The following is an 18,915-nucleotide window of genomic DNA, read 5'->3' as shown; positions in this document are numbered from 1 at the left end:
AATTGTAAACAATTTCCCTTATTTTGTTTACCACTCCTCTTTGAGTGTAAAGACATGCATATTTCTTCTGTCAGTGCTATGAGATGAATCAGATGAGCATGTTCACCGACGTCTTCCAAGCTGCTTTTATTAGTAGCTCAGTATTAAGCTAGGGGGAAGGAGAGGAGGGAAGCAGTCTCCCTTCCTGAGGGAACTTCTTCAACCAAGACTTTAGAACCAAAGGCTAACCCCAATTGGCTTTGCTAGGTTAAGGACAGGGTGGCACAGGACTTTGGCTAGAGCTGAGATTGTGCCAATCAAATGTCAATATACTCAACCATGACAGATAAGGCTGCTCCTTCATTCAGTACTGAGCAATCAAGGTTCAGGTCAAGGAAATATCAGTAATCTACAAAGATAAAATGCACTGGAGAGACAGGAAAGTGGGGACAGAATGTCTCTTCATTCTCTTCTGGCTGCCATTTCTTTCTGGTTTGCAATTTCAAGCCAAACACACTCTCAGTAGGCTTGCTTTTGCTCCTAAGCAAGCCACCAGATCCCTCAATTTAAATTAAGCATAAAAATCCTTAATAGAGACCACAAATAAATCAACATGACCCTAAACCCTGGACTGGTATTTTAAGTCTTCCAGAATGATAGAATGATCAAATGATCTGGCTTGGAAGGGACTTTGTGGATCATCTAGCTCCAACACAAGGCCAGGTTTAAGCTGAGCGGGCTCTGTTGCAACAGCAATTTTTTAGTAAGAGTTACCTGCTCTACACAGAAAATCACAGCACTTCTGGATGGGCATTTCTGCACAAACACATTGCACTGAGGACTAAAGAACTGCATAAATTGAAATGTTATGTTACCAAGGACAGATGTTATCCAAAGAGTTTTTAGAACTATGCATTTCATTAACAGTTGCTAAATTTTGTTGTGTAACTAGCCCTACACTGATTTGCAATCTTACATTTTGGTTCTACAGGAAACTTTCATATCCATTACTAGAACACAAAGTCTAAGAAGCAAAGAATTAGGCCCCAATTTTTGTTGGTTTTATATACAACTTTATTTTATAACAGCATTCAGGACTGAACAGACTAGCTACAAAAACTTCAGCTAGTGTTTCTTATTCTCTTCACCTAATAAAAATGGCAAACAGAAAAGCTTTCAAAGCTTTAGCTGGTATCAAACCGTGTGCCAGACAGAAAAGTCAATAAAGGTACTCTAGAACACAATCTTAGCTGAGAACCAATACAGAATTCCAGCTTGATTCAGCTGCTTGAGGAGGTATGGGATCCATCACCTCAGCAGCCTGAAGTCAGATTACTTTCTAACTAGTTAGATGACCTTTCAAATGTATCACTGCACATCCCTCCCAGTCCCAGCGGCAGTACTGACAACATCCCTGCTTACTGTAGCAGCCTGGATGAGTCTGACCTTGCTTTTAGTATCTTCTGTTCATTCTTCAGTACACAATTTCTTTGTGCCATTAAAAACAGTATTTACAGTTCGGTCCTGTCCCTTTACTATTACCAAAGCCTATTTCAAGGATCCAGACTTGTCTTGTGCTCTTCTGTTTCATCAGGTAGTTCTTCAGCAGATGCATCACACACATTGTCCTGGCCATCTGCAGGCTGATTTGGCTCATCAGATTCCCCAGCTGCAATCTGAGTTGTTTCTTCTTCCTCTTCTTCCTCTACTTCCCCATCATCCTCTACATCCATCTCAAACACCCTGACGTGGCGGAGGTTTGAACTTAGCTATAGAGACAGTAAGAAGTTCCTGCTAATGACCAAATAAGTAAAAACACCAACAGCATTTTAATTGTCAGCCAATAGCTTTGAAAATAACCTTTATCTTTGAAATGGAGGTTTCAAGGGAATTATCAACTTCATTGCTCTACACGCTGAGAAGTAAAGCAAGCAGATCTATTACCATCAGTTAAAGTTTTTCCATCCTGTGCTATTAGACAGGTATGACTGTATCCTGACACACTAACAGCAGATTATGAGAAAATAATCTATTTGTAAAAAAAAAAAAAATAAAAATTGGTAACTTCTGGGTTACCACTTCAGTCAGCACACTTCCTTTAATATACAGGCTTTTTCAGAGATACTGCACTTACCACACAAGAAACTTTTCTAATGCCATTTACAGAAACATACTGAGCTTTCATGTTCTCCAGCACTCTCCACTGACTCTCCAAGAAGACAGTACGTGTGGGTATCTCACCACTTCGCTCATCCAGCCTGCACACAGCAAGGAAAAAAGCACAAAGCTGGTTCACAGCAAACAACTGCAGTTCTAAGAAAATGCCCCCAGTTTCTTATGTCTAAATTTCATCATATGCAACAAGCAGATAACCCCTATGAAACCATCATAATGCCACTAGGATGCTCTAGAGCAGGAGATCCAACTGTAGAGACACAGCACGTTCCTACCAAGTTAAAAACATTACAGCAGGTGAGAAGAGACCTGTAAAGTCTGATCTTCCCACAAGAAACACCTATAGCAGGATGTGGGTGGCTTTTTTCAAACCTCTCCTCTGCACAGAGGAGTATCCAAACACAGTCCTGGATGTAGTGCCTCCCCTGACACAGAAGTTTGGCCTCCATGACCTTTCAAATATGCATCACTACCCCACTCACAGGGATTGTATGAAGACACTCCCTACCTATTATAGCAGCCAAGATTAGTTTGAACTTGCTCTTAATATTTTTGTTCATTCTTCAATACACAATATCTTTGGGGCATAAAAAGTTAATTTACAGTTCAGTGCAGCTCTTTATTTTGAAATTAAAATGCATCATAAGCAAACCACCAGAGAAGAATGGGAGAAAAGCAAAAGCAAGAAACAGCAACTAAAGAACTGGATTCACTAATTGAACTACATTGGCCTTTGTGTGTGTGTTCACTTTCACCTGATGCTCTCCTCCATCTATGCCAATGCAGACAGTGGCACCAGTTCTGAGGTTTTAAGGTAAAGCTGACAATATTTGTAAGTGTGGCTAGCAGGGAAGGATCAAGAAATACCTGTGTATTCTTATTACAAGGCAAAGGTATGTGAGCACATATGCTGAAAGCATCCTAAACTGAAGTATTCTGACGAGCAAAGTTAGCACCTTCTAGGGAAGATTTCTGATTCTACAAGGTATCTTCAGCTGATCCTTCAATTTCATGACAGCCAGGTACAGAAGGAGTATCAGTATCAAAAAACCCAAAACCAACCCGCCAAAAACCACAAAACAAACTACTTAGGAAGCTTCCATTTCCCCCATCCTACTCTCCTGGCACAAAAAGAATTTCTGTCTTTAAAATATTTATACATGCGCAAAGTATGAGTAAGTGTACACAATTATAATATTTACTTAAATTGCTTTTCAGTGCTACATTTTCAGATTTGCTCAAGGTTTTTTAATACCTTTCCATAGAATCCCAAATGAATTTCCCATCTTGGTCCTCATCTGTATATACTGAAGATAAAGGCAGCTGAGCCAAGACTCTCTCCTTCCCCTCTTGTTGCACACTCTCTTTCAGAACTACAGTTACAGTTTCATCATCATAGAAGTGAGCATCCAAACAACTGTAGCATCTAAAGGAAAATAATTTAGAAAGCATCAAGTAACAGAAGAGAATGCAGAACAAAAATATTTTAAAGTTGACCAGCACTCATGTTAAAAAGTATTCAGTACTTAACAATGAGCTTCATTGTAAATAATAATAAATAAAAAGAGGTCAGCTGTGCAGCTATGACTGAATGATAGCCATAACCTGGCAGAGTCCTGCATCACGCAGGAAAAATTATTCTGAAGGGGAAAAAAAAGCAACTCACAAAAAACCCTTACTAGCAACCTTCACGTTTCACATGAAACATAAGAAACAGTAAACATAAATACCAAAGAAAATTTAGAAATACAGCCGAAGGTACTGAGGGCAAATCATATCTGGCTTTTGTACATGAAAAGGACAAGTTAGTCTATCATATGCCTTGTGAGATGGCTACATTCAGGCATACCAAGTCTTATCTTACTTAAAGAACATCACAGAGATAAACAATAATTGTTTCCAGCTAGATTTGTTTCTTGCATGTGTGTTAAAGCTGTAGTTTTCAAATGCAGAACTAAAATTTACTTGACCTTGAGATGACGTGCAAAGTAAGATTAGCACTATTCTGCAGCTTCATGCTCCCGTGCCATTTCTTACATCCCAATTCACCCAGGTGAGTTAACTTCAAAGGCAGCAATGCAAGAAAACCAATAGGAAATATGATTTTTAATTCAGCAATCTGCAAGAAAAATCAAATACACTGACCTGGAGTCTGAGCTCTCATTTATACTGTTGTTCAAGAAGTTTCCAAACTCTACTGCAAGAATCCCATTACTGACAGACCTAGAACAACAGAGTTAATTGTCTCAGTGACAAAAGCCTTTCTCTTCACTGAGAATCCAAAATCTCTGATGGCAACTGTGGTACAAGATGGTGTAAAAGCCTATCTAAGTTTAGCACAATACATGGCTACTTGCCAAAATTATGTGATTGGTGGATGGGAATCTTTTAAATTCTTCTGCTCCTCAGAAAAACAAGACTAATGGAGTCAAATGGAAAACTACATCTGACTTATGTAGATAAGAGAAAGCCATCATTAAATTACAGAATGCAAGACATTAATCAAAGGATACTATTTACAGAAAGACAAAGCTACACTGGAAGTGGGATTCTTTGAAAAATTTCAGAAGTTTGCACAATTAAGTAATTCTGTTAGCTGCAATCTAATGGAGTCTCATTTTTTCCTTATCCCAGAACCACCTTGGGTCTTGAGATTAGATTTTCTGAGTCTAATACAACACAAACTTTTGCTGCTGTTTCCTGCTGCACTTCTTAATGTACTCCTCATTTTCTCTAGTATTCAAGAGAGATTGTACTCATGGTGCTCATTCCTTATGCTTATAAATAGATTTAAACTGTAACTGGCAAATATTTAAATTATAACTGGCAAAGCTCACACACCACTTCTTCCCTCTTTTGGTCTTACCTGGAAGTATCAGTATGTCTCCTCAAAATGTGTATTTTAGAAATAGAATTTTCTAACATGGTGAAGAGAACATAATGTAAATTAGATGTTTTGTCATTCCACCTGCAATGTGGGGGAAGAAATTAAAATTTAGATCAAGTTTTCCTAACTGGTAAACTACATGGAACAAGGAATAGCAGCATACTTACAGAAATGGTAGTTTAAATAACTGAGGTGTGGAATCTTCACTGCAAAGGAAAGACAAAACAGTTTATAACATGCTACTCATGCATGAGTTTTAGTTGCACATTTCTTTAGCTGCTTTTATTAAAGAAATACCTTTGAGAAACTTTGTAGAGAGACAGGCAGACTGCTTGATGCACTGACTTTCCAATTACATCCTACCAAATATTAAAAAAATAGGCCATAAAATACAGGCAGTTATTCATAATTATACATGTTTTTAAGAAAAAGAAAACTCAACCAACCTACCAACAGCCTCGGAGTACATCTGAAAGAAAACTCCACCAATATTTATTCTGGAATAAGCATCCCTAATGCAAACACTACTGACACTTCATACATTTGTTTCATGTTTCTCCATATTAGACTAATGTATTGCCAGCTAACGCGGTTATCTGGTACACAGCACATACACACACATAATTAACATTAAAACCAGAACCCAAAATTGTGTGAACAGAATATGTTAAACAAAAGAATCTTTCACTGTGCTTTCCCTGGCCAAAGGCTTGAGATATCCCAATAGTGAAACTGGACTCTACCCGAGTTATAGGCACTCAAAGGCAAAGATTAAAGCTTCAGGCCTTGCTGAGCATGGCTGCTACCTTCAGTTGATCACTATCCCTAAAAGAAAGTTATCATTTGTAAAAACTGAACTTACTGCTGGCTTTTGTATACACTCATCAATGACCCCTTCCATTTGCCTTTTGACAAAATGCAGTGATTTCTCAGGATAGTAGGGAAACAGAAGTGGGCTTTCTGTAAAAAGACAAAGTTAATTTTAAAATTGCTTGTATCTCTGTAGAAACATATTACACCATTATTATCTCCAAAACCAGATTTTCTAAAGACTATTTTCCAAACAAAAATGCTACCATTTCCCCCCATTCTATTGAATTAAATAGGCAGAAAAGGCAACTGTGGCAAATTCTATTATACGCAGCTTATGCTGTCAAGGTTTTACAGTCTTTGGTTTCTAAAGTTAAACTAAAATAATTGTCACCATCTACTCATAGTTTCTTACTTCTTTTTCACCACTAATTAACAAAATAGTCTCAGACTCCAGTGAAAGAGAACAAATTAGGACACTTCCCACAGGTACAACCTAAGCATAACTGTTGTTTCTTAAACTGGAATTAAGATATCCTAAAATAGACCTCTTCTGGGATTCCTTCCAAGCCAACACTTCTGAGACTGGTACAGAAAAGATGGGGAACTCCCAATATTCAGAAGATGGTAATTGACTGGGTAAGCAGCTACATAAACCCTGTGCAAAATAACAAGGCCCATTTATTTTTTTCCACTCAGATGAAGACCAATGAGTAACACTACAGAAGTAACTCATAAGCATGAAAAAAGTTAACTCTTCTACATTGGTTACATTCTGCATCTGTCTTGCATTCACTTCTTTTTCATGAAAGCACGTTACCTTTAAGATGAGTACTATCTTTAAGAAAGTTAAACCACTGGTTTCCCTCTGTATTAGGTGGTGATACAAGGTCATCATCTTCATCTTTCAAGTACTAGAAAAGAAACACATTTTTAAGACTGTAATTTAAGAACAGGGAACATTAGAATCACCTTCACTATTGCCCCTAGCAAATATATTAAACATTTCTTGTTAAATTAATATGCCATAGTCTTAAAACTAAATATGCCAACACATCTAGAAACAATAAGAAAAATCAACTATTGTTTAAGATCACATGGTAATATTTCCCTAAGAAACTGATTTTTAAATCAAGTTTGAACACAAATGTTTTGAAATGCAGTGATTAATGCCATACAGATTAACAAACACATCAGTTTTACTGAAGCTGGCTTTTACAGTTTTACTACTGCTTCAAAATATTTTTGTCTTTTCCTAAAAATGCAGCATGTGTAAAGTGAAACTACAAAGTTTTAAATCCTCATTTTCCTAATAATAAGGGCAAACAATTTACTCTATTTTACCATCACTGGTATGGGCAACACAGAGCAAAAAGGCCAGGCAAGGAAAGTGGACACAGCTTTATAAATGTCTTTATCTAAGGATTTTCTCATTTATTCTTTTTGTATTTATTCCTTCTTTCTTTACCTGGCCAACTCTCTCCACATTGAAGTATTTTCCTTTACGATTGTAAAGTTCTGGTGCCTAAAAAATAATGCAAACAAACGCATTACTTAAACACAAAAATAATGAGAAGTACTGAACAAAAAGATGATCAAATTATTTTACACAAAGATTTTTCAGACTCAGCCATTGTCAGCAAAAAATACAGTCAGGTCACGCACTTGGAAAACCAGTATCACTGACCTCATTGAAGTGCTCAGTAAGAAAATCGGCAACAAATGTGATATCTTTTTGAGTCATCTAAAAGGAAAAAAAAAAGTGAGAAAAGCAAAGGGTAAGAAACACATTTCAATGTGCACAGAACAGACATTCTATAGGCTGCACAAGTACAGCTCCCTCCACCTATGCTCACTAGGAAAATGTTCCAGCCTCCAACCTGCTTGCGAGTGCTCTGCTGAACTCATCCCAGACCATTCTTGTCTTTTCCAGGATGGTCCTAAACTGGAGATGCAAGCAACAAGTGCTAAATAAAGACAATAACTACTTCCCCTGACCTCCTGGCCATACTCTCATTACTACAGCCCATCTTTGCCAGGGCACACTGCTGGCTCATGCCTAGCGTGCATTCAGTGATTCCCACATCATCTCGGCAGAGCCCACATCTTCGCAGCCACATGGGCTCCAGCAGTGCACTCACAGGGGGTTAACCCATCCCACAACAGAACCTTGCATTTTGTCCTTCATGAACTGTAGGGGATCCCCACCTGTCCATTCCTCCAGCCTATCTACTTCTGGAAGGCACCTCTGCCCTCAAGTGAGGGCAGTGTGTTGGTGGCGGCAAATTCGATGCAGATATTATTGTATTATTAATTACTGTGTTATTATATATTCCCTCTCCTCTACGGAGGCATTGATAAAGATATTAAAATCTCATTCTGGTTAACTTCATCATTTAGGGCACATAAAGAGCAGCTATACAGAGTTCTTGCATACCCAGCGTACTAAATACAATAGTGTTAATAAAGAAAACAGAAAAGGTAATTCATGCATGACAGCATATTTGTGTGAATGTGCAGGCATCAACTTTCTCAAAAAATGACACAAACACTACCCATCAAGTTATGCAACAAAAAGAAACCTTTAAATCTCCTTTAAAAATGAGCAGAATATAGAGGATATCACCATTTATCAGAAAATGTTACATTACCTTGTTCAGCTCTGGAAGAACATGATCTTCTGACATCCTCAACATGGCTGAGGGAAAAATTATATTCTTATTGCATTAATACTGTTTCCCTAATATTCTTAATTTTTCACATGTATGTAATAAGACACTGCTGTTAAAAAAGATTAATTCATTAGAAGCAAAAGAGCCTGGGATGAAGAATTACAAATCGAGACTAGAAAGTCTCTCTAGTCTCACTAGCTTACATTACAAATTCTCAAGAATTTTTATCTTTAATCTTTTCCAACTGCATTCTACCCTGTAAGAGACTGAAACAAAATAATTAATGGAAAGAGCTCATAAGAATTTATTCATGTCCATACTAAGAGTACTAAAACAGATATATGTAAAATATATGAAAACTGTCATGCTTAGAAAAATGTGTTTTAAGACAATTGCACGGGATTAATTTTAAATCTGCAAGGCTTGGATAAAGTTCTCTGTTTAGTCTGAAATGAAACAAACACTGAACATAACATTATGATAGAGAACTTTGATAGTTCTGCTTTCTGCAATTTTTAAATTAGAACTATTATATTCCTGCTAGTAAGTTACACTGCATATCTAGTGCTTTTATAGTATCTGGTAATACCACTTATTTTTTGTAAAGTAGTTCTAAAAAGATCAAACAGAAGTTATAAACTTATTCATAAACACTTATAAAAACAAGCAGGCTAAAATACAGTGGGCTTCACTTCCTTCTAACACTTTCTCTGCAGCTACCCAGACACAACTGAAGGTGGCTACTAAGTGCAAGTGGACATTCAGAGCCTGTTTACATCTGTGCAGAACCTTACAAGTAACTATGCTTTCACAGGAGAAAACAGCAGTAACAGAGTAGAAGAAAATAAGGCTATAAGGCTATATTTCAAATTTGGTGTAGACTAAAAAAAGTCCTTTATTTTTCTCCAAATCAAGACCAGCAAATTGCTCATAAAGCAAAAAAGAGATTGGAGCAGTATTACAGGTTGAGTATATACAATACCCACTCTAGATATACTAAATTTAATTGAGAAGTACTGAATTTATTATCTGGTTTTAATATGATAATTACTCTTGCTTCATCAACTATATCCCTTTACATGCCCAGAAATTTTCTACGATAGAAAAATGATAGATGGTTATAACTAAGTTTGGCCTAGTTACTTGCCTGCATTTCAATGCTTACAATATAGAACAGATACTGGATGATTACTGTGTGACCAGTCTTACCAACATAGAGCCATCGAAAAAATGCCTTGAAGTTTTTCATACTACTGTCGATCACTCTAAACAAGAAGCAAGAAAAGAAATTACAAAATCTGACTGCCACAAGCTGCTACAGGCTGAAGTTTTTACCACAGAAAGGCGTGCAAGCACTGTCAGTTTTTTTCAAAATGCCCAATGCAACATTTCAAGTAGGACTATTCTAGTGGTATGAGTCTGACATGCAGTGAGACAAGATGAAAGCTCAGCACCAACAGAGGAGTCTTGCTCTCCAAACCTCCTCTATTCCCAGCCCATCAATCTCCTCCAATACAAGACTGAATAGGAATGTTTTTTAAATTCTCCAGACTTTATACATACTGAAGCAGCTCATTTGCCTTCAGGATGAAAGAACCAACAGCAGTAATAGCCTCTGTAAAAAAAAAAAATAGCTAACCATTATTATTAAGCTTTCAAAAGTGATATCAGAGCAGGTAGGTAGCACACACACTACTGTACCGTCAATTCCAGACGCATCTAATCCCAGAGACTCATATTTTTGTTTCCATAAAGCCATCCCTTTCAATTCACTCAAGTGGTATAAAAGTGCCTCAGAGCCACTAGGAAGGCAGAGGAAAGAAGCAGAATTTTTTATTCACACTCTAGAAATTCATTGTTCTGCTGCATGCTACATTTTCATGTGCAAAGCGCAAACCTTTATAAGGTGGTCTGACATGAACAAGAGGTAAGGTATCACTTCAGAGAAAGGCAGGTATTGTCTCAATGACACAAAGTTAGTAAATATTCTGCATAGATCGTATAAAACACACCAGGCAGCAATTTACAGGTGATGTACCATGAAGATTGTTCAAAATACTTCACTAGTTCTCTACTACGCAAAAGTAAAATAATGTTTTGCCATGATCACAGTCTCCATACCAGCACACCTACCTAGATTAAATGGCATATTATATCCTTTTGTCAAAGCATATAATATGCCATTTAATCTAAAATTCATTGGAAGTTCTGTGACTTACCTCTGCAAATGACTTATAACCAACTTTTGTATACTGGAATAGGAAGACTCTATGGACTGACCAAGTTTTTTTAAACCCTGTTGACAAAGAAATACTATCATGTAATAATGATCTGTTAACATAAAAATGATTAAAAGATATTGAAATAGATTAGTTTAGTATGTTTAAAAAAATGTTAACATACCTTTACTGTCAGTTGGTTCATTAGTAATGCCTGAAGTTCCAGACTGAAGAAGGTGGGGAGAGAACCAAACAGGCATTTCATTTTGTGTTTCAACATCAAGTGCAAAGGCATACTCAGATAAAACAACAGTAACTACCTTGCTTTGCCCCATAACAACAGCTGCATAAACTCATCCTGAACAGAAGTGGTTGTGTTCTTTTCCTGTCAGTCAAAATGATTGAAATAGATTGGTGAAGAGATTAAATCCATGCTACCAATTATCTCACAAACACTCCATATAAAGTATTTCAAAGAACCCACCCGTATCTTTGAATGTTGAAATCAGACTACTGATCACTGAAAATTTTCAAATCACTGAAATTTCTCTAGTATTTCAAGTTATTTTCAACTGCATTACCCAATAAAAATTCTAAGTAGTTTGCCACCAAGAATCTATTTTAAAAAATAAACAAATTACAAGATTCATTAACTTCTGGCCACAGTCAATGAAAATAAAATTTAAGCAAATCCAACAGCATCTTAAACACACATAATTACATGTGCTCTACTGAACTAGGTTGTAAGTGTTGTTACTGAACATTTACAGTGATCAGTTTATCGATGACTTGAGTACAAAGAGCACAGCCTTAAACAGAAAGCAACTGATCAACAGCTGGGCAAGCTGAAAGGTATGACTTTTTAAAAATTCAGAATAAACAGAAGTATCACAATACAATTATGCTTGTTTGCACACAGGTACCTTCAGCATCAGAGCACTTGACACACAATAGCTTCCAGGCTGTCTCTGAACTTAGAGACTCTTATCTGGAGGCATCATGCTTAAACATTAAAAGTTGCAATAGACTAACAAGAACAACAGAACTACTGCAAAAAGTGTTTTTCCAAAAGGATGATTAATCCTACAGTACCTGTACAAACTTTGTTAGCCGTGAGTCCATCTGCATCAGTATTTCTTCCCATGCTTCACACATGCATGTCAATGACAGCTTTATATACTGTAATACAGAAACTGGTATTAGTATTATTTCCTTTCTCCCTTTCAACAACACATTCAAAAAATGGATGCTACAATATAAAGGGAAGATACGCTGTAGAGCTTATATAAAATTTATTATCAAAATCCAAGTTGGAGCTCTACATTTACTTAAAACCAACTCAAGCTTCCTACTAGAAAACATTTACTTCACTTGCATTAGAAAGTCAAAGACTACAGAAGCTCAAGACTAAAAGAATGGTGTAACACAACTGTACCTGTAACAGAGTTGAAATGTGAGTAAACTTCCGGGCCATTCGAGTTACCTCAGGTAAGTAACTTGACAACAGACTAGTGTCCAACTGTAACAAATGAAAAAAGCAACAGTTAACAGATGATTTGTCTTTCAACAATATACAGATTACAGAAATAAAGGACAGACTGGAAGAACGCACAGAAAATCTCTTTGTTCTTACCTCCTTAAGGTTGATTTTAAAAGGAAAATACAGTTAATTCAAAGAAGTAATAACTATTTTTAATTCATCTATAAAAACCCCTGATAAGGTTCCACATTTTGGAGCTCTAACAGTAATAGTTTTAAGGATGACTGATCTGGAAACATAGGATAATCAAAAGCATTGCTGCTATGCCTTTGTGCACAGAATGGAGAAAATGTGAATAATTGTGACTGTAATTGAATAAATTCAAATTATTCTAAAAGTAGTATTTTAAAAGAATGGCTCAGATCACCATTGTCAGTCTCATCAGTGAAACTACATGTTAACATCATAAATTCAAAAGCTAAATGGGAGTTAATTTCAAGATGGCTGGAACTGGTAGTTGTTGTTATTATGGCAAAGCAACAAAGCTACCAGAATGTAATTTTAAAAGCAGTTTTACTTTAAAAAAATGATTTTACATTAGTTTACTTACCTGAAAATACATTATCTCTGCTTCGCTGTCTGAAGAGCTTTGTATCTCTGTAATAACTGACAGTGATTTCAAATCACTAGACAAACATAGTCCACGACAAGAACCTGCCACCTGAAGGATTCCAGATTACAAGTTAATAAAACATTTCATTTCCTCTAAGACATATTTACTGCTCTACCACTGACATACAAAGATGACTGTGTTCAATGGCATGTAAAAACAAAGTGTAATTTACAGCTACTGCTCAGGATCAAACCCGCTCTTTTTATCGTGTATTAACAGTGAATTTTGAAACAAGAGTTAAATTTCCCAGTTAGAAGGTCTTTCCATCAATAACCAACAACCCAATCAATTAGTTTCTTTAAATTCAGCAGCCCAGTTTTATTTACGTGTAAACAAATGTATATTTTCACTCAATTCAGCTGTAGTTTGGTATATTATGAAGATAAAAATATGGAAAGAAACCAAACATACCCCATTTACAGTAGCAATCTTGAACATTCCATAAGCATATATCTCAATAAATCCTGAGCTGCCACCAAGAACAAGAGCATTAAGTCTATAAAAATAGAAGAATGTATTGATAAGCATACTGAAAAAAATTTTAACACACACAGATATAATTCTTAGTACTTAAATTTCATCCCTTTAATAATGTTCCTCCAAAGAATCACTGCACAAAAGGAAACATTGTGTTATCTTCCACAAGTCAAGAAATTTAAAAACAAACTAACAATTAGCTTGGATTTTATTGATAAAACCTGCCTCTAACATTTATATTAAGAGTATCAATTACTACAATAACTGAGAGCATAGGGAAAAGTAGCACAGTTTAGTCACAAAGTCCTTTTTCACTAGAAGTAACAAGTTTCTAGCAACCTTCCCCTTATCAATGCAGGCTGCAAAGCATTATTACAAAGCTACTTTGAATTACCCTGATTATATGCAGAGTGAGTTTGGCACACTCACTCAGTGGCACCCCTCAGCACCACAAAGGCAATGAACATTTGAAATGTTTGCAGCAGCAATAACAGCCACAGAAGTAAGAAATGCATCAGAAACAGAAACCCAGTTCAAAGAATACAGTCTGGGACAGAACAGGTCTATGTTTTGCTCACTTATTAACACCAATGTGCTACACTGGCTTGGGAAAAAGCCTACAAATACAAGAAAATTAACTGCAACTTCTGCCTGTTACCTATCTAATTAAATATATATTGAAGCAGAATATTTCTGTTAAAGCCAACACAGGACTTAGGAAAACAGTATCTTAAAAACTTTTGGTTCCATTAATTGAGTGGATGAAGAGAGCAGAGAGAATGCCCAAAGCTCCTATACCACAGACAGCTCATTCTCTCTCAAGCAAGGAAATCCTACTGTAAGAAGAGCTATCGAGTTTTAAAAAGGAGTAACTGGTGATGGACAGTTACAGATGCAGATTTGAATTAAGGAGGGTGGTTCTGCATATTGAGACTGTAAGGAACAGTGAAATGGATAAAACAAGGCACAGACATTAAGTGCCCCCCCCTAAAAAAAAAAAGCACAAGGCACTGCACAAAGCCAGTCCCAGTCTGCTAAATTACACTTCCACCAGCTGCCCTTCATCTGTTTCCCAATAACAGATGTTTATTTTAAAGTAACACTGATACAGCTAGTTTCAGAGCTACTTTTAAGTTTAGATTTGTCACACTCATACAAACCCCCAGGAATGCTCTGTATAGAACAAGCATTCACAAATGTCTCCAAGACCTGCTTATGTAATACACAAATCAGCATTCAAATGCACCCCAAGAAGTCTGCTAAGAAGATACAACCCCAACAGCAGTAACTGATAAAGTGCCTTATAATCCCTCTAAACTAAGGGAAAAAGGTGACTGCTAGGAACTTGAATATAGTCTTTGAATATTATCTTTGTACTTAAAAAAGATATTCCATATAATTTCTCTGAGACTTTAAAAACAATTATTCATAACTTAACAGTAAACTCAATTATCCATTATTTTATATCTTTAAAAAAGCAACTAAACAAAAAACCTCAACCAACAACCCACAGCCAGAATTTACCTGACATCACCCAGAAGCTTCATAATCTCATCTGACTTTTCTTCACTGAAAATACAAAACACATGATTAGGGCTTATGTAGTTTGTCTCAATATCAGAAAACAATATAAAACAAAAAAATATAGAGTTATAATATGACGCTTTCTTACCTGAAAATTTTTGCAGTGGTACTGTAACTGAAAACAAAATAATTACTTTCAGTAACAATGATCAGACATTTGTAGAGCAATAAAGATGAATAACTGAAATAACAACAACAAATGACAAACGGTATTTCCTCAAGCTTACTAGTGTAACACTTACTTTTTTGGTAGTGCTGGTAATTTAGGCAAAAGGAGGTTTGATTCATCTTCAGCATTGTAAAAGGAAGTGAGAACACTGAAAAAGACATAATACTGTCTTTATTACCCAAGTTGTAAAAATGAGAAGAGACTTTCTTTTCAGCTTCAGAGTTAAGAGTATATATTCAATGCATTATGTATATCAAAATTACAAATATCAGAGGATAATCCTTTACGTGACCTTTAATAATTTATCAAGTGATCAAATTAGTAAAAGAACTGAAAATCTTTTTTTATTTCCAGTGAATAAAGTTTGTATCTGCTGGCTCAGAGACTTGTCACCAAATCTTTCACTGCTTGTAAAGTAGTTACTGCCAGAGGCTTTCAGTTTAAACTCTCTCCAAACCTGCAGTACAACCCACCCACACCTCAAAGCAGCTAAAGACACATTGCAGTGAGAGGAAGATCAAAGCACAATACTTAATACCACATCTTGGATATGTCAGAAGGTTGAGATTCCCCATAAAAAGCTAAGCCTATCCCCACCAGGAGAAGAATGTCAGTGTGGTAAAGTCATAGCTATTTTCTTGCTATTTTAAGACTGATGCTTACTGGAGGTGAGGGGGGAAATCCTCAAGTTAGGAGCTTAGACCACCTGCCTCCTTTAAATAAATGTTTTATTTAACCGTGTTCTTGCACTGCCGTAAGGTGCATATCAGAGGCTTCCTCAAGACAACAGAAATAGGGACCATGATGTCCTCCAGGTCACAAGTGCTGCTGAGAATTGTTCAATCACACAGAGTTCATGGTCACTAGGGATAATCTGACTTCCTCAACAGGATTGCCAATGAAATTGGATGTAACACCAAAGACAAAAGATGAAAGACAAACACCAAAATAAAGATCTTGAAAACACAGAATAAAGATTTAAATATAATACTTATTCTGACTAACAAAATAGATGAACAAAACAGATGAACATAAAATTCTTATAATTAGTTTAATAAATTGATTGATATTGAAGCAAACTGGATCAGAAGACAGGCTGTACATGCTAACACTAGATTAAGCAGCTCTTAAGAAAGAGAAGCACAAAATCATGCTGAAATTTAATGTACTACCCAAAGAACCACAAGACTAAGGTGTCAGCACTAACAATAAGCATATGAAAGGTGTCTATTCTAAAAAAAGGAAAATTTTAGTCAAGTAGTGAAAAAAACCCCACAGGTGTGGAATACTGTATTACTTTATGTAACTGCTTGTAACATTAAGAGTATAAATTATCAATAAGGTGGCATTACATAGCTCGTGATTTACTTCTTTTCAGACTCACCTGCTTTCCTCAGTTACTTCCATCCAATGCATGTATGTAATAGATAACTCCACCGAGAAGGAGTGCAAGCTTTCAGGCTTTTCTACATCACACAGAATTATCCGCTTGGTATCAGCAAGGCCAAAAGCCAAAACTAGAGAAAGACAAGTAAAATGTATAAACAGCCAATGTGCAAAATGTGTATCTTACACTGACCTAGAACTGAACATGCTTCTAACACTTCTAACTATAGTTCTGATAAAGTAGAGGTTTCCAATTTTGCAAACCTGAGTCCAGTATTATGTATAACATTGTCCACCAGAAAGGTTTGGTGGACAAAAAACACAAATTAGGAGGTGCTGAGCAACTTTTGTATCACTTTCTTCACTCATAACAGCAAATAGCAGACAGAGGTTTCTGTATTTACTTCCTTATAATCACAGGTAATAATCTTAAAAAGAAGTTTCTTAAACTCTTCAGATGCCATCATAAAACATTATAGGTAGTTTTTATCCATATGCCATGGAAGAATATTGTTCCCATTCTTCCACTTCCAGTGAATCAAAAATTAACTGATTTCTGGCATAAGTTTATTAAGCTACTGATTTCAACATTATTTCTATTAATAAGAGAAAGGCTACTTTTTTCTTCTCTGGTCTATAATTAGAGCAATTTAAGCCTATGAAGTTTTGCCTATGGTAAGTAAGCTAAGCTCTTCAATCAATCCTGATCAGACAGCTTCTTTCCCTCCCAATAAACTTTGTAGTTCATACAAAATATCCTGCTTAGTTAGGAGGCTGAAATTTTGCTATACCCTGAAAAGCAGCATTTGGCACATAAATCTGGCTTACAAATCTTTCTTGCAATTGCATTCAACAGTGTTAATGTCTCTGCTGCTGTGAATGAACCTACATAAAATTAAGCCACCCTTTTCTTCAAACACAGTTTACTTGAAAATTTCCTTCACAGATGAGAGGCATCATCATTCATGATTTCCCATGGGGCTTTATTGCACCATATCATCTCATATACTTGACATTACTTTTGCCATCTGGTCTCCAAGCAAGAGCAGTCACTTCTTTTCCTGTATTTTCATTTGGAGGCAAACTCCAAACACGTTGAAAGTTTGCAAGCCGATGAAGTAAAACCTACAAAGCAAATGCATTAAGGACAAACTTAGACCACATTCTCCCATTAATAAAGTTTGTAAGTCAGTTCAAGATGCAGTTTTTTACCAGTTTTTAACTCCTGTGTCTTAAACACCACCTGCTCCTCCAGCAGATCATTCACTCCTATGTTCTTTTAGAGGGCAGTACACAGTTTATAGCAGTAGAGAGAAACAAGATGAGCCTTGCATAAGGATACAAGCTCCTAACCAACAGGGGTTACCCGTTACCTCTCTAGCAGACAGCCCGAAAGCACAAGTCTTGTCTTCCTACATGATTACATACTGCAGTTCAAGGGGAAAAAGTACTTAAAATTAGATTTAATTTAAATAGGAACTTCCATGCACTTTAAAATCCTACAAACAAGCAACGAGCGCATCATACATTAATTTGTTCGGAAATCAGAATGCAAAAAAATGAAGGACCAGTAAGACACTCGATTTAAAATATTGCTATCCTTAAATGCCTGGCCAGGCTTACGAGAAACATGCCCCAGGTAACAGCAAAGGCATCTGGGCCTGCAGGGAGAGACAGCGCCCGCTCCTCCCGTGCTCCTCACCCGGCAGCCGCACTCACCTCCCCCGCTCGGTTGGCCAGGGCGATGAGGTCCCTTTTGGGGGACCAGGACATGAACACGACCTCCTGCGGCAGCTGCTTCTCGCCCACCTGCCTGAAGGCGGGCATGGCTGCGGCGCTCCGCCGAGAGCCGCCGGGCCCTGCTCCCGCTTCCGGGGCGGCGCTTCCCGCCGCGGCAAGGAGCGGCAAGGAGCGGCAAGGAGCGGCAAGGGGCGGGCCTCGGCAGCCGGGCGGGAGATCCCGGCAGCGGGGCGGAGATCCCGGCAGCGGGGCGGGCCTCGGGAGCCAGGCGGGAGATCCTGGCAGCGGGGCCGGCCTCGGGAGCCGTGCGGGAGATCCTGGCAGCGGGGCCGGCCTCGGGAGCCGTGCGGGAGATCCTGGCAGCGGGGCGGAGATCCCGGCAGTGGGGCGGAGATCCCGGCAGCGGGGCGGAGATCCCGGCAGCGGGGCGGAGATCCTGGCAGCGGGGCGGGCCTCGGGAGCCAGGCGGGAGATCCCGGCAGCGGGGCGGAGATCCCGGCAGTGGGGCGGAGATCCCGGCAGAGGGGCGGAGATCCTGGCAGCGGGGCGGAGATCCTGGCAGCGGGGCCGGCCTCGGGAGCCAGGCGGGAGATCCCGGCAGCGGGGCGGAGATCCCGGCAGCGGGGCGGGCCTCGGGAGCCAGGCGGGAGATCCTGGCAGCGGG

At 37.9% G+C, this 18,915-nt stretch overlaps 1 protein-coding gene across 1 annotated transcript; it reads right to left on the bottom strand.

Annotated features, from left to right (window-relative positions):
• Nucleotides 1-1,029: 1,029 nt before the first annotated feature.
• On the bottom strand, nt 1,030-18,397 carry ANAPC4 (anaphase promoting complex subunit 4). The gene is made up of 28 exons (XM_068188815.1): nt 18,231-18,397; nt 17,531-17,636; nt 16,510-16,642; nt 15,199-15,273; nt 15,045-15,071; nt 14,897-14,941; nt 13,307-13,391; nt 12,833-12,943; nt 12,178-12,261; nt 11,835-11,921; nt 11,063-11,127; nt 10,927-10,969; nt 10,743-10,819; nt 10,225-10,325; nt 10,087-10,138; nt 9,733-9,788; nt 8,503-8,549; nt 7,539-7,595; nt 7,320-7,376; nt 6,672-6,765; nt 5,904-6,001; nt 5,339-5,400; nt 5,209-5,247; nt 5,021-5,122; nt 4,300-4,377; nt 3,410-3,580; nt 2,114-2,237; nt 1,030-1,748 (listed from the first exon to the last, which is right to left on the bottom strand). The coding sequence occupies exons 1-28, from the start codon at nt 18,336-18,338 to the stop codon at nt 1,533-1,535; spliced, it is 2,400 nt and encodes a 799-aa protein (XP_068044916.1). The 5' UTR covers nt 18,339-18,397; the 3' UTR covers nt 1,030-1,532.
• Nucleotides 18,398-18,915: the final 518 nt, after the last annotated feature.

The sequence above is a fragment of the Anomalospiza imberbis genome, chromosome 4 (assembly GCF_031753505.1).
Source record: "Anomalospiza imberbis isolate Cuckoo-Finch-1a 21T00152 chromosome 4, ASM3175350v1, whole genome shotgun sequence".
Classification (NCBI taxonomy): domain Eukaryota; kingdom Metazoa; phylum Chordata; class Aves; order Passeriformes; family Viduidae; genus Anomalospiza; species Anomalospiza imberbis.
This window is presented reverse-complemented; position numbering and strand designations above follow the sequence as displayed.

Excerpts from the sequence above, each read along its gene's own strand:
- ANAPC4 (XM_068188815.1), bottom strand. The coding sequence starts at position 18,338 with ATGCCCGCCTTCAGGCAGGTGGGCGAGAAGCAGCTGCCGCAGGAGGTC. Across the intron at positions 15,274-16,509 it reads GAAGTAACTGAGGAAAGCAG|TGTTCTCACTTCCTTTTACA; the intron begins GTGAGTCTGAAA and ends TGTCTTTTTCAG. Across the intron at positions 15,072-15,198 it reads TTACCAGCACTACCAAAAAA|TTACAGTACCACTGCAAAAA; the intron begins GTAAGTGTTACA and ends TTTTGTTTTCAG.